The sequence below is a fragment of the Mugil cephalus genome, chromosome 14 (assembly GCF_022458985.1).
Source record: "Mugil cephalus isolate CIBA_MC_2020 chromosome 14, CIBA_Mcephalus_1.1, whole genome shotgun sequence".
Classification (NCBI taxonomy): domain Eukaryota; kingdom Metazoa; phylum Chordata; class Actinopteri; order Mugiliformes; family Mugilidae; genus Mugil; species Mugil cephalus.
Genome location: NC_061783.1, coordinates 757,550 through 772,817, shown reverse-complemented (window position 1 = coordinate 772,817; position 15,268 = coordinate 757,550). Strand labels below are relative to the sequence as shown.

At 38.6% G+C, this 15,268-nt stretch overlaps 1 protein-coding gene across 14 annotated transcripts in view; it reads right to left on the bottom strand.

Annotated features, from left to right (window-relative positions):
* epb41a (erythrocyte membrane protein band 4.1a) overlaps window positions 1–15,222 on the bottom strand; it is a 47,295-nt gene extending 32,073 nt beyond the window's left edge. For 13 of the 14 annotated variants that reach the window (XM_047604612.1, XM_047604609.1, XM_047604620.1 and 10 more), the window contains exons 1-8: window positions 15,074–15,222; window positions 6,225–6,547; window positions 4,268–4,555; window positions 3,122–3,226; window positions 2,966–3,008; window positions 2,795–2,870; window positions 2,335–2,553; window positions 1,534–1,621 (exon numbers count right to left, since the gene is read on the bottom strand). In XM_047604612.1, the coding sequence (XP_047460568.1) occupies window positions 1,534–1,621; window positions 2,335–2,553; window positions 2,795–2,870; window positions 2,966–3,008; window positions 3,122–3,226; window positions 4,268–4,555; window positions 6,225–6,539 (1,134 nt within the window). In that variant the 5' untranslated portion in view covers window positions 6,540–6,547; window positions 15,074–15,222. Of the gene's footprint in view, window positions 1–1,533; window positions 1,622–2,334; window positions 2,554–2,794; window positions 2,871–2,965; window positions 3,009–3,121; window positions 3,227–4,267; window positions 4,556–6,224; window positions 6,548–14,993 lie in introns of all 14 variants that reach the window. The other variant, XM_047604610.1, reaches the window with a different exon arrangement.
* Window positions 15,223–15,268: the final 46 nt, after the last annotated feature.

The window sequence follows — 15,268 nt, the reverse complement described above, 5'->3', positions numbered from 1 at the left end:
TGTGTGTATGTTTATGGATGGATTTGTGTGAGTTTTCTCATCTCAGCTTCCATACCCCTTAATCCTTCACTAGGGTCGTAGGGTGTGTGGGTTTTATTACCTATTGTTATTTGTTAACTCATTTTATTTATTTATTTAATTACATTTTTATGGTAACTTATACTGCTATACGGCATTTTTGTAAAATGTTTTTATTTAAACATTTGATGGAGGGCAATTTCAAAATAAAAAGAAAGATCCTCAGGATGTGCAGATTTCATTAAGCGAAGACACCAAAGCTGAGCACCACAAATACAGATTATAAATGGGCGATAACTGAAAGGAAATGTGTTAGCAACAAGACAGTACAATAAACAGAGACCTCTTAAATACCAATGAATTAATGCTTGGCTGTACTTTGGTTGGTGTTCAAGCTGTCAACCAAACTTCTGGTGTTGTCTAAAGAACTAGAGTAACACCTACCATTTAAATGTGGGTCTTTGTGCATGAGTTTCAGAAACATTATTCTCATAATCTTAATCATTTGTTCCTGACGCCAGCAGGTTGAACAGACTGATACACAAGGCCAGTGACGTTGTGGGAGTGAAGCTGGACCCTCTGACAGTGGTGTCAGAGGGTCAGGAGTTCTTTCAGCACCAGACTGATCACTCCACAATGCACCACAGAGCGTCACAGGAAATCATTCCTGCCGGTGGCCATTAGCCTTTACAACTCCTCACTCTGACGGTACAGAACCCATATTATTTATTTTATGTGCAATAATTCATTAATGTGCAATCATTTATGTTCACCTCGTCTCTTAGGAACACTGGTTTCACTTCACTTATATCTTGTACATATTGTTATAAATAAATTTCCTATATTTTTTACATTCTCTTACTTATCCTTATTGTCTCCTACTTATTCTGATTGCTCTTTGTTCTTAACACTGGTGCACTTTGAGTAGGAGCTGTTCTAACAAAAAGTAATTTCCCCCTGGGATCAATAAAGTGATTCTGATTAATTTTGATTTCAAGCTCCTAATGAAATCAGACGCTTACCTATGTATTATTATTTACTTAAATTATTACGTCTATATTATGTCTGCTCAGTCTGTTTTTAATGCTTTCCAGCTGTTGTACAAACACTAAAAAATGTTGCAATCTTGAATGTAATTTTAAGGTCCAGCTTGCTTGTACTGCTCACAATCATCCACAGGGGAGTGGTATAGTCGAAGATTCTCACTTCTCTATATATTTTAAATCCCTCCCCTGATACAGAGAGATTGACCTGGTTTCTGATGTAAAACCTCACAAATCACATGTCTTCTTTCCGTGTGAGCCAAGCAATATATGACACCCAAAATACAGGCTTTATGAATCTATTCTATTTGTTTTAATGGCATATTAAGAGTCACATTAAGTGAATAGATTTAATTAATCTATACAGGACCTTATCGTATGTGGTCTAAAAAGACAAATTACAATTTAATAATCACTCAGTGAAGCATTTAACAATAAAATGGAACCAATAAGTTAGAGCTCTTGTGCTCACCTTTGCCTGGTGGAGGTCCACTCCATACATGGAGAGTTTCTTGGCATTCTCCAGGAACATCAGATCTGCCTGGGCTGGACTCATTGACCTGCCACAACACCCCAAAAGGAATCTAACACAATCTTTTGGCACTATGATGAAAGTGTTGATGAAAGCAGGGAAAGGTGTTCCCTCACATATTACTGTATGTAGGTCCTCAATTAAAATGTAGCAAATATATACTATAGTTATATTAATGATCAGAGGGCACTGGTAATGTTGTGCAGAGAGCATTTAATTGATTACTGTAATATGGTGTAAATCTTGATAGTTATTTTAGTTAAGTCATGCCATTTTAGGTGTTTTTAGGTGTATTACTTTGTATGCTACTTCATTTATCTATATATAAAGATTAGATGTAAAGAATATATGCAAGTAGTATGACTTCCATCATTTGTACTGCACATGTTCACAATTCTAGACACTGGTTAGAACTAATTCCAAGCATGTTTCTGCATTTTTAAAATGTAGAACGTTATAAAGCATTTTGTAAGAAACAAAAAGAATAAGCATACTAACATATATTGATATATATTGCCACAACGACAACTATATTTACTGTCTACGCTACACTCTGCTGATACTAGTCCAGTAGTATATTCTCCAACCATTTAGACGTGAACTTGTCTGGATATCGAAAGTTGACCGAAATTGTATGTAAATATATGAATACAGCATTTTAATTTAAGCAAAATAATATAACTGTCAACAATACCTTTATTTAGCAAATTAATTAAAAAGTAGTTGAGACAGTGTTCTGACCTATATGTACGGTGCAGCTCCATCATTTTATCCTCCAACTCCTTGGTTTGACCTCGTGCCATTTTCATTTCCTTAGCATATTCATTGCCATGCAATTCGGGGTCGTACTCGCCGAGCTCTGACTGCAGGGCATAGGAGCCCAGCACAGCCAGTGTGACAAAGGAACAAGGAAGACAGCCCTGCAGGATATCCTTCCGTAGCTGAAGGCACAAGTAGTACCTAAAATGAACAAATGTGATTACTGTGAGATATTTGAATTTGTTTATCTTAATGCAGTTCTTAATTTCACCCAGGAAGGTACTATGTGTTTGTCTTTAAGGTGGCAACTTGTGATCGAAATACTCAGGAAAGATCTTACCAGGATAATTTATCTAATTCTTTAAAGTTTCCCATCCACGGCTTAGACTTTATACAATAAAATTCTTTGTAATACACAAAATGACTGAAATACTCAAAGTACCTTGTTATGTCTTCTGAAAGCTGGGCTGGGTCTGGTGGATAGAATTTCACATTGAAAGTGAAATTGTAGTTGGCACCTTGAAGAAGAAAAGGACGGTGTGTTGTAATAAATATACACGTAGTATGAATTTACCAATCTTACCAAAATGAAAAAGACTTAAGCTGAGCTTACCTTGTACCTGCCTGCGAATCTCCTTGGTCAGGTCCATCCAAGTCTAATCAGGAAATTTTTACGTATGGCATGAGATTTTGTTATGACAACAGTTAAAATCTGTGCAGTCTACATATGATAAGCTTCTTTTTCCTTGACTATTAGAATCTTACACACCTTCATGGTGGGCGTCTCCCAAATGGCCAGGCCATAGTAGTCTTTCTCCAGGAGGTTGAGGTGGTCGCACACCCTACTAAAGAGGTCCTGGCCTTTACAGTGTTTCTAAAACACACACACACACACACACACACACACACACACACACACACACACACACACACACACACACACACACACACACGGGAGTAATTAAACATTCAGCATTCACTTGCAACTGCAGGTTCAAGCTGCAAAGTTAAAAGCAAAGGTTTGTGTAGTACTTGTCTTTACTCCCATTAGGATGACATTAAGGCTGCATTCTCCTGGTTGACTTGTTACATGACATGCTCTCGTCTGCCCAAACTATAGCAGATAGTTTCAGGCTTGAACTTGCTGTGTTCCTCAGATAATTCCTGAAAAAATACTTTGTGGTAGATTAGGCCACTGCTGTCTGGGAATACAATTTCAATGAAATGGTGTGCATGGTCTGCAACAATGCTTAGACTCAGAACAAAATCCACAAGATCAATGGAAGGACCCTAGGTCTCCCAGCAGAAAATTGCGCAAAACTTCACAATTCGTTTTCCAGCTTGACTTCTTCCCATAAAGCATACTGTTGTCATTGCCATTATGCTGCTTACCTGGTGCCCCAAGTAAGCAACACAAACACACTTGGCAACACTCATGATGTAAACCAAAATGTGATCCACCAGAATAGGCCATCTTCTCGCTAATGAGCCCATTTTAAGTGCTTTTGCCAGTGCACAGGACTGAATAAGCAATCTCACTGGTATGCTGATATATAGCCCAAGACACCTTTCCATCTATCTATTAGCATTCACTTTTTCAATAAGTTATACTGCAGTAGCTAATTATTTGTCTTGGAACAAGGACAAGAACCCATGGTGTATTTTAGCCAGTTACTGACCTATTCTCTGTTTGTCAGATAATTGATTCATTAAATATATTTGGACACTTAACAATTTGCCTTGTTACAGCTGTTTATGAAAACATATAAAAGTTACGGATGGAGTCAGTTTTGTAGGAAAGCCAAAGTATATGTATGCTATATTAAATTTAAAGAAAGTAACCAAATATTTTTTGTTGTATGAGTGTATGACGATGTGTCGTGTGTAAGAAAATGTAAAATAAAAAGGTTCTTACATCCAACTCACACTCGAACAGAGTGTCATCCAGCAGGGTAACTTTGATCTGCATGGTCTTAGAACGGCGTGATGCTCTGGGGGCTTTGGCCTCCTCCTCTGAGGTCTTCTCCTCCTTTTCTTCCTTAGGGCCTCCATCAGGTCCAGACTCCTTCTCCTCGTCCACCTCCTTCTTCTTCTCCTCTTTTTCTCCTTCCTTTTCAAAGGCAACATCCTCTCCCTTCTCCTTCTTGCGCTCCTCTTTTCCACCCTTTTCCTCCTCAGCTTCTTTCTTTTCTATCTGCAGAGCCTGACAAAGACACTCTGATGACTGTGCAGTGTCACTGAAACATTTATCGACAATAAGCATTTTTACCTCTACAGGCATCAAGGTGTTATAGTAAACTTAAAGGAGGAACGTTCAGAGGACATTTGTATGTAAAATGTTCCCCTTAAACTCACATAACAAACCATAATGATCAAACTAAATGTATTCAGAGAATTTCACGAATTAATTAAAACTCATATACAAATATGTGCCTTTCTCAGTTATAACTAATCTTTTAAACTTGCCACAGGTGAACTCCAAACAAGTTATAGACACATCCCAATAATAATGAAAACAAACAGACTGCATCTGACCACAGTCTTGGATGTCACAGCAAAGTGTCTAGAAATGAGAAAGTTCATTTAAAAAAAATCTACACTAAAAAAAATGACTTAAAAATTACATAATGTGTCCCTTAATGGTTATTTTAGGAATTGTTGTCATGTCCACATAATATTGGGCATATGTTTTGCAAAGAAATTGCATCAAAACATTGTTGTGCAAGGCAGTGCATATGGTTTATATTATAACAGATGTGATGAATCAGTTGATGTCTGAATTTTAACCATCATGTTATGTAACCTAATAAAAAAAAACTCCCTGATCAGATAAATTCTACACATTACACCCTCTCTTTGCACTGAAATACTGTTTTCTTCTAGATGCTGTACATGTATATATGTGACCTCAGGCTAAATTTCTGACATGTATTCACAGGGTTTACAGACATGGTTACAGAGGGAAAAAAGACTGTATGCATGGATACACACACTGGCCACCTTTGTAGGAACGCCTGTTTAAGTCCTTGTTAATGGAAATATCTAGTCAGCCAGTTACATGGCAGCAACTGAGTGCATTTTGGCATGTAGACATAGCATGGTGAAGAAAGGTAATTTATGAGACTTTGATAGCAGCATGGCTGTTGATGCCAGATCGGTTCATCTGAGTATTTCAGACAGTGCTGACCTAATGGGATTTTCATGCACAACCAACTCAAGAGTTACAGAGAACGGACAAATCATTCAGTGAACAACAGTTCTCTGGGCAAAGATGCCTCTGTGATACCAGAGGTCAGAGGAGAATGACCAGACTGGTTCAAGCTGATAGAAAGGCAACAGGGTGAGTAGAGTCATAAGTTAATACAAACAACATAAATGCATGGATCCATTCTGTGGGCCTATAGTATTAACTACTGTTTAAATGCCACAGTGTTCCTAAGTATAACACACCTTCATATCACAAAGCTAAAATCATCTCAAAACGTTTTTTTGACAATTAGTTCACTTAAATGGACTTTACGTTCAGCAGACCTGAATCCAACAGAGCACCTTTGGGATGTAGTGGTACAGGAGATTCACTTTGTAGATGTGCAGCTGACAAATCTGCAGCAACTGCGTGATGCTATCAAGTCGATAACAAACTCTATAGAATGTTACCAACACCTGGTTGAATCTATGCCACAAGGAATTGAGCCAGTTCTGAAGACAAGAGGGTCCACCCTATACAAGCAAAGTCTACCTAATGAGGTGACCAATGAGTGTGTGTATGCAGGTATTCATCTTAGAATTATGTCAAATTGCAATTTGAAGATTCTTGGTAACTCTTTTTTGACCACACAGAAGAAGACGGACAAAATGGCTAAGGGGCTGACCTGGGCCTCAGCACTGCTAACTGAATGCTGGTCCACGGCGACCTCTCCCTCTGTTTTCAGCTCAGGTTCAGGATCAGCAATTGGGGCTTTGGCTTCTTCTTCTTCTTCTTTTTCCCCCTTCTCTCCCCCTTCGCCCTCACACTGCGACCGCCTTTTCATGAAAGAGGAGAAGAGGCGTGAGAGGCCCCGGCCAGCTGAATTGCGGTTTTGAAGCTGGAGCTGCTCATCCTCTGGAGAAGGCAGCCTGGCATCCTGGCCGGCTTCCTCCTGCTGCGCCGCCTTCTTCTGGTGACTTTCAGCCTCGTCAGTTGTCATGGCAACAGCTGTTAGAGGCAGAGAAAAAAAATGCAGAACACTGTAAACACGCTATCCATGCTAATATGACAACATCAAGTGAACATGAGGTATTCAATTACTATATAAAGGTGTAAACTCAAATTTTGCTTTTAAGGTATTACCTCACTGATTAAGTCACTTGTATTAATTTCTTATACTTCCTCCAAACTTCCTTCAGAACACCAGAAAAAATAGACTGTCATGTATATAAGAGGAGGAATGTCCTTTTGAGTCTTGAATAAATTACATTTTGGGGTTTATTTTGCTTAAGAATGCTTGATGTATAGGGAACACAGGAAAACACAGGATAGGATAGGAAAAATTGTATTAGTTAACAGTAAGACTAACAGCAGATATTACAAATTATTATACAGTAATATGCAGTTAGAAAGTCCTGTGTTCTGTTGCCATCCATCATGAAAAGATAAAAACATTACACATAACATCTCCTGTTTGAGAACACATAAACTTGCAATGACATCCATGAAATCACTTTAATCACAACACTAGGACCATTAACATGTCTGCAAGAACATTTATTTCGCACTGGTTTCTCACTAGTGTCTCTACTATCACCGAGCTTATATCTACCGTCTCACGTTACTCAAGGGACTTTTGGGATCCTCACCCTTCTGATAAAACACACATTTTGTAGTTTGCCAACAACATGATAATATTCATCACCTCATACTTGACTTAACATGTGATAACATGTGATAAACATGTGCCTGTCTGGTCATTTATATTGTAATGTATTTAGAAAAACATTTAATTACATCACTTACAGTACGTGATGGCCTCAAAAACTGCATCAGCTGGCAGCTGAAAACACATACAACTGTATAACTTTCAGAAAAGATGTTGATATGGCAACAAAAACTATGTCAGAGAGGAGGGGATGATTAACAAAAAATATTTAATAGTTAGGGCTGTGATGTGACTTGCTGCAGCATTGTTGGGATATCTTGGTAGTTGTGTGGTTACAGTTTGGAGAGAAATTCCTGGACTGTTACTGTTGAACAGTAAATAGGGTTAGTTGTCCAAGAACCTGACAATAGTGAGACTCTAACTCTACAATTATCTGTTTCTACCTGTATGTATAATTCCTCTCATTAACCTCATATATTTGTGCATTATGCCAGTGAGCACACCTGCAGTAGAAAATGTAGGGCAATCTAATAACAGTAAACAACTGTCCTTTAATCAGTACAGTGAACAATTAATTATATGTTTTTGAAAAAATGAAATGAGAAGAAAAATGAAAAATTTTGAAAAATGCACTTGAAAGAGTGGCTACATGTTGCCAGTTGATTTTCGGTGCCTTGAACCAATCAAATGGTTTTTGGTTTTTATTTTTGTTTTTGGCTGTATCATTGGTTGTTGGTTGTGGAGTTCGGCGGATCGGCCATTGTGTTCCATTGGTGTGTTCCTGTTAGCGCTGTCCATGTCCTCTGAGCTGCCCAGAATGAGGCCTGAGGGTCCCGCTGAGCTTCAGGAGAAGTCCTGGGGATGCCAGACTGGAGTTGGAGGTGGAAGAGCAGAGAAGGAGCTTTCGGGTCGGTGGCGCCGTCTGTCCTCAAAGGAACGCAAGGTATTTGGTGGCGGGATGGATGGACTGTGTGTGCTTGATGGGACCCAGAGGGAGTGTGTCATGAGAAGAGCTTTGAGCATCTGGCTTAGGACCACAGTATGTCTGTGCCCGGCTTCAGACTCTGCGGGCAGACACACTCTGTTGGCGTTTACATCCTTCCCCCAGCGACAAGGAAACACCATTGACGAGAAACACCATGTGATGATCCATGCCGCTGTTGCTATTCAACTGACCAAACAACCTCGGACGTTGTTTTTGACAACTATTTTTGTAATTTTTTTCATAATGCTAATTCTGTAATTTTTTTGATTACACTTTTTATTTTAATTTTACTTTAATCTCATTTTATTCTATCTTTCTTGTGTTTACTTTATATACAACACAGCTACGGTGACAAAGTAATTTCCCTTGTGGATCATTCAAATCTGTCTAAGTCTAAGTCTATATATTTCAAAAATCTTTTTTTGACAATGAGATTTTCATTAACAACCTCTTAGGTCCCATTCAGATCTTGTCCTGGGAAAGCTATAAGTGACCAACATCCAGAAGGCATAGTGTGAACACAGTGAGTTGTGGGTCACATATGTGAAGGACAGATGAGTTTCAGTGAGAGAGGACCTGTATCTGTCTTTGTTAAAATTCATCACTGAGAATGTTCACATATCTAAGTACAGTGGATACAAAAATCTACATGCCTCTGTTATTTTTTTTTTTTTTTTTTTTTTTGTGGTGTAAAAAAATAAGACCAAAATCAATAATCCACACTGAACTTTTTCCAACTTTACTGTGACCTATAACCTATACAAATCAATAGAGGGTTTTCACAGTGCATCAATCATCAATCCGGAAGTCACCATGTTGGAGGCACTCGGCAAAGCAAACAAAGCTCAATGACTGAAGTAGATCATGGTAAATGATGAATTATTGTCATGTTTTTGGCTGTGCCAAGACAAGCATTTCAGGTAATTCTAAATTGACCATACAAGCCCCTGGAGAAAACTCACAGAGGCAAAGGGAGAACATGCAAACTCCACACAGAACACAAACTTAGAAACAAATAATATTTGAAGCATTAACATTCAGACAATTTAATGAATCTGAAATGATCTTGGATCAAACAATAATCACTATAAATATGTTCTTAGATTTGAAGTTAGAGTAAGGCTTGGTTAAAAATTTGAAACTGAAATGCATTTGTGAAAAGTAAGAATGTTCTTAAGCATTTCTATTTTTCAGACTTTGTGGTAGCATAGAGTGCTGAAAGAGGGCTTAAGCACTAAAAGCAGCTTTAAAATTAATCTGTCCCTGTGCGGGATTAAAGGCTGTTGCGCATTGGAATCTGGATGTCTATCAGTCACTGTCCCTCCCTCCTCACAAGCCTCATGATCCACACAGGGCCATTGTGCTGGAAAAATATCTAGAAACAAACTTGAAGCTGTGAATCTGACCCAAATGACTCTGAGGCGAGGAGTATTTGATGAACAAAAAATAAACAGCTGAACCCTACCAACATCTGTGGGAAAGAGGAAGCATGCTATCATGCTGCTAACTACGCATCAGGGTTATGTTGCATATGTGAGGTATTAGCAACAGTGATTGACTTTATTAATTTCAAGACACCACACACTATACATAGACTCTGAGCAGTTAAATTATATCGTCATCAGAATATCATAATGGGGCCATGGAAAATATACTGCCCAGTGTACTGCAACCAATGCATATAAATTCATTCTGGTGGAGTGCCATCTGTGAATGAAATGCTGCCATTCCAGGCATGCTCAGAGCTTATGTGAAATTCACTCGATGCTTATCCTCTTCTTCTCTATTCCTATTTTTCTAGTTCCTGTGAGAAATGCCATACCCAAAATAAATGGGTTACATCTTCAAACCTCTTCTTTTTTATGCAAACAAACGGGAGATTCATGATTAATTTCAAACTGACACAGAGTCATAGAAGAAGCCATTATCAGCATTTTTTGGAGCTGGAATCTCACTTTTAATCACAAAACAGCAGGCAAGACATACTTTATGATTTTGCGAATATTATTTTTGTGACTCTTTGGCTTCTAGCTCTCTGAGTTTTTGTCACATAGTGAAGACAGAGACAGGCATCTTTGTAATCAACAGCATCTTTGCTTTCACTTCAAGTAGCACCCCATTTGTGTGGCTATCCTGACGTGTTGAGGTTTGTAGAAGCACTAAATGGGACATTTGCCGTTTTCACGTTTTCGTCGTTTTCCTATACAATTGCTTGGGGTTTTATTTGTGTTTCATTTAGGTGACAATGCCTGATAGAGGCTTTTAGATAAGTTTCTCCCCAGCATTTTGGTCTATTACATGTTTGGAATGGTGCATGCTATCATGTGCTTAGATTGTCTACGACACATACTATAGCGTACAGGGGACGCTTGGGTCGAAAATAGCGTTAGTCGACAGTTGACAGGTTGGTAGTGGCATCATACGCGTGTTTCCCACGGCATACAGTACCATGCCAAACAATGTTTAACTGTAGCCAATTCAACTAACTCTGAGTGAGACATCTCACCTTTCCTAATTTGTTGATGTACTGACAGCACATATGCAGTGGTGACTGGGAACAAAAGCGTCAACATGGAAGTGGCTGAAGTGATGTTAATCTGCAGCGGTGCTTTGAGCAACATGTTAACATCCACATGCTAACATTTGCTACCAAAGCATCACTCTAGCTTCGTTGCTCTGCTCTCATCCCCTCTCATCCAGATACAGCCATGTCCACTCTTGTCCTCACTAGAGCTGGGCAGCGATAACCAGTTGTTTTAAAGAACTGGTTCCAACTGGTTCAGTTCATAGATATCATTAGCCTTCGTGTTTGTCGATTCCCCTTATCGATTCGTGCCAAATCTTTACATCCCACTCTAGATGGTGGCTGTAATGTACCTAAAATTTGATTGCCAACCGCCATAAAACAAGAGGAATCTTTAAGTAGAAGCACATCGTTCACATCACATGACACTCATGTGACAACAAGGAAGACGCGACTGCATAAAGGCTGAAACAGTTGAAAGTGACTTCACTTCACCAGAAGGGACTGTAAAAACACAACATGCAACATGCATTCACAGGAGGAATTGAGAAGGGAAACGACAAAGAATCGTATCGATAAGCAGAATCGATAATATCATTCTTATCAATAAAATCTTGGGATGGTCCAGTCCGATCCACGCCAAAATGACTGGATCAGTTATCGGATTTTTTATTAGAACCCACCCCATCCGATCCATAAGCCCAAACTATCTCACATATCCTCAACTTCACTTTGCACCACATGCCTTAACACTGTTGTTGAGCTGTCCCATGGTTGCCATTCGCCTATGTTTTTGTCACGTGAACAGAAGCCTGCAGAGCTGTAGTCATGTCTGCCGTGTGGAATAATAGTCACAATTATTTTTGATTGATATTGAAATCACAATTAATAAACACGAGTATTCACTGATTTCAAAAAAGGTATTTAATGAACCACCAAAACTCAACTTTAAATATAACTTTTTATACCATAAATGTAACATCCTCCGTTGTGCCTCGCTGTCACCAGGAGCCGATGGGATATGGAGTGGCATTGTAAAGAGTGTCCTCAATGGAGGACTGTAAGCGGTGGTGGCTGAAGTTAATGCACTCTTGCTCCTTCAATACTTTGGCATAGACCACTTTATGGCAGAACTTTAAATGGTTACATGAATTTGTCATGTTTCTTTGGGGTTCACACACGACAGCTATGCTAGCTTTGCAAACAATGTCTTTCTGCTCCACATCCGACAATTTGAATCCAAAATGTCTCCAAATGACCGCAGTTGTCCTACCTTTCTTTTCAACTAAAGGCTCAGGCTGGCTTTCTGCCATGTTGTCAATCGCTCGTTCTACAATTGATCCACACACGTCACACGCTTGCTGCAGCTGCACGCGACAGAGGTGTGTTCGCAGTGCTTTTACAGTGCAGGAACTTGCATACATTATTGAAATTATTTATTGCATCTTTGCAATGTCAATGAGGTATAATGTGACATTTCTGTTTAAACACAGAAATTATTTAATTTAATTTAAATATTTGCACCACGTTTTTTTTATTTCATTTCAAACATTAGAATGGTGCAACTGGTGCAGTGTTTACAAATGCTGTTAAAAGCTATGTGAGCTTTAAGTTTTAATAAAGTCACAGCATAACTCCAGCTGTGGTCACATATTTTCCTTCTTTTTTTTGCGACCAGATTAGCTGTTGTACTGTGATGTTTTTAGATGTCAGTATCAAGCAAATTACATCCGTGTATTATTACCAACTTTTAGAGTTACAAAAACAAACTGATCGGTATCGGCCGATCCTCAAGGCTGCAGTATCGGTATCTGATGCTAAAAAGTGGTATCAAGCCATCCCTAATAAAATCTTATCGATGCCATCCAAGTCCTTGCTATATCTGTGGTTTTAGAACACTGACTCATAAAGCACAAGACACTAAGTTATGGTGTGCTCAAAAGTGTGTGTAAATAGGTTTCTGTGTAAAAACCATTACACGATACCATCTAATACAAAAACTAATCACCAAAAAAGGGATTATTGTTCTCCCTTCCCTTTCCTCCCTCCTTCCATACATCTCTAAATGTGGAAGAAGAACAACACTGAAAATGAGGAGATATAACTTTGCATTTCTTTGTTCACTATTAGTCTCCAGTGATGGAGAAGAGGCATCATCTGTCCATGGTGAATATGTCACAGTGTGAAACATAAGCAAGCAACGACAGAGACCGATAAGAAGCAATGAGTCATAAGAAAAACATCATAAATCACCCAACATCCAATTTCACGTTGATATATGGATAACATTTAAATGTTTCAGACTAATCTGAGTAAGACTATTTAATACAATGATAAAACTGGGTGTTACTATCACTTTAAGACAAGCCTTCACATACAGTGTGATAAGTCAACTACTGCAACAACAAGTGAATTTAAGTCATTTTAGCCTAAATGAATAGAAAGTACACAATCCTTTTGTGTTTTTACCAAAACATTATAGTGGGATGTACAACTGCATGTGTTGCAGCTACATGACCAGCTGCATCTGTTAATTTATAGCATTTTGTTTTTTTCCTGCTCTTAACTCCACCAAACTCCCAAGAGTTTATTTTGATGTCTCTTAAAACTTTTTTTTCCAGTGTGGCCACAGGGCCAAATTCTGGTTCTGTCTGAGACCTTCCTGCTTTCTCAGATGAAAGAGTTGGGGTTCAATAATACTATAATATAAAAACAGTCTGAATCCTGCTATGTAAAGTGCTAGCCCTATCTCTGTATCTCTATATATATAGAGAACAGACAGACAAATACACATGCTTGATAACTCCTTAGCTATGATAGCCGCCACCATACTGTATACCACAAATAAGGCATTTGGGACTTGGTTCACTGAGTTGTAAACTTTACTGTAATCCATTTGTAAAGTCCTGACATCATATGTTACTGTTGTTGTTTGAAAAACAATAGCAATGTGCAGGTTCATATCCATAATGAAAACGCAGACTCGGTTAGTAACTGAAACTTGTAATTGTGATTCTTCACAATGGGTAAGAGCCCCCCTCTGTCACAAAGGCCAACAAAGGGTCAATTATCACTTTGTTCACACATGACAGTGTGATTACATGGCTGATGCATGTAGTGTCAAATAGTAGTAAAGGATACTAACAGAGAATGTGAGTTAGAGGTTAGATGAGGATATTTGTTGGTCATGGAGCTGAACATATCAACTGTCAGCACTTTATGACACTGATGTCTTTTATAAACATTTATGTTGCCCTTTCAGTTGAATAATATCCCAGCCTCAGTGGACCCTCTATAATCAGATCTTCACATTGGCATAACATCCACTGAAGTAATACACAGAATATGGAATCTGAACACTACCAAACCAACTAAAACGAAGTCAGTGTGCAAACCCCACTTACATGGTCCTGTGATCGTTTTCATACAGCGCCTAAACAGCCGAAACTGTGCCTGCCTGGTAGCTAAATATTAGCTTATTATACAAACACACACACACACACACACACACACACACACACACATATATAATACAAATATTGTACATTATACATATTCAAAATCTTAAAAAAAAATATGCAAAACCAACTCGCTTTGTTAAACAATACATAATGTGTGTGTGTATGTGTGTGTCTGTTTTACAGATTATTTTTATGAAACTAAAACATTTGCACATAAAGATGCATTAATAACACATGCAAAATGTGATGATTATTTTTAAAGGACACAGCACTTTGTTCAAACAGTAGGTAGGGTAAGTGCTAGACAAAACAACAACAGAGAGAGTGGAATTAATATTTGCAGCTCTTGAACGGAACCGATCCAACTTTCCACTTTCAAGAGAACAATATGAACATCCGACTCTTCCAATGGTTGTAGGAGATCAGAAGCCCCCGTGGTGATCGTGTAATTTGCTGGAAAAGCTGATAACACCGACTAACGCCTGCATCCACAGCATCACTTGACTGGATAATATTTTGGCAGTTTTCAGCGCTAGAGGCATTAAGCAATATGAGAGCGAGAAGGTTTTCCACTAAACACCAACTGTTTCTGCCTCAACGTGTTGTGTAACAAAATGATGAAAATCAGGCCTGTCAGTATTTAGAAGGAACAAAGTAGGCATTGCGTTCTAAACTGTACGATTAATTTATAAATACGAAATGCTCCACACACAATTTAGAAACAAAGAGAAAACAGAACAAGAATAAATTAAAAATACATTTTTAAAAAAACTAACGATGGAGAGTAGGGACAATAAAGGGAGCGGTAGGTGTACCTGTCTGCAAATGGCGCTGAATGTGAAAAATGTCAACAAATTCTCTCCCCGCAGCAAGCTCGGCGAACAGAATCACTCACCGATGTGTTCAGATCATCCAGCAGAATAACAGCTACTGTGTAGAAGCAAATGGTCAACGCTCACTATTCTTAACCAGCATCAGTGATTCTTCACCGCTATCAGCGGCTTTTAACAATGTGTTTAGGTACCAGGACTAAACGGCGCACGGTGTGCCTGTGCCCTTATTGTTGTCTGACAGGCAGATAGATGGATAG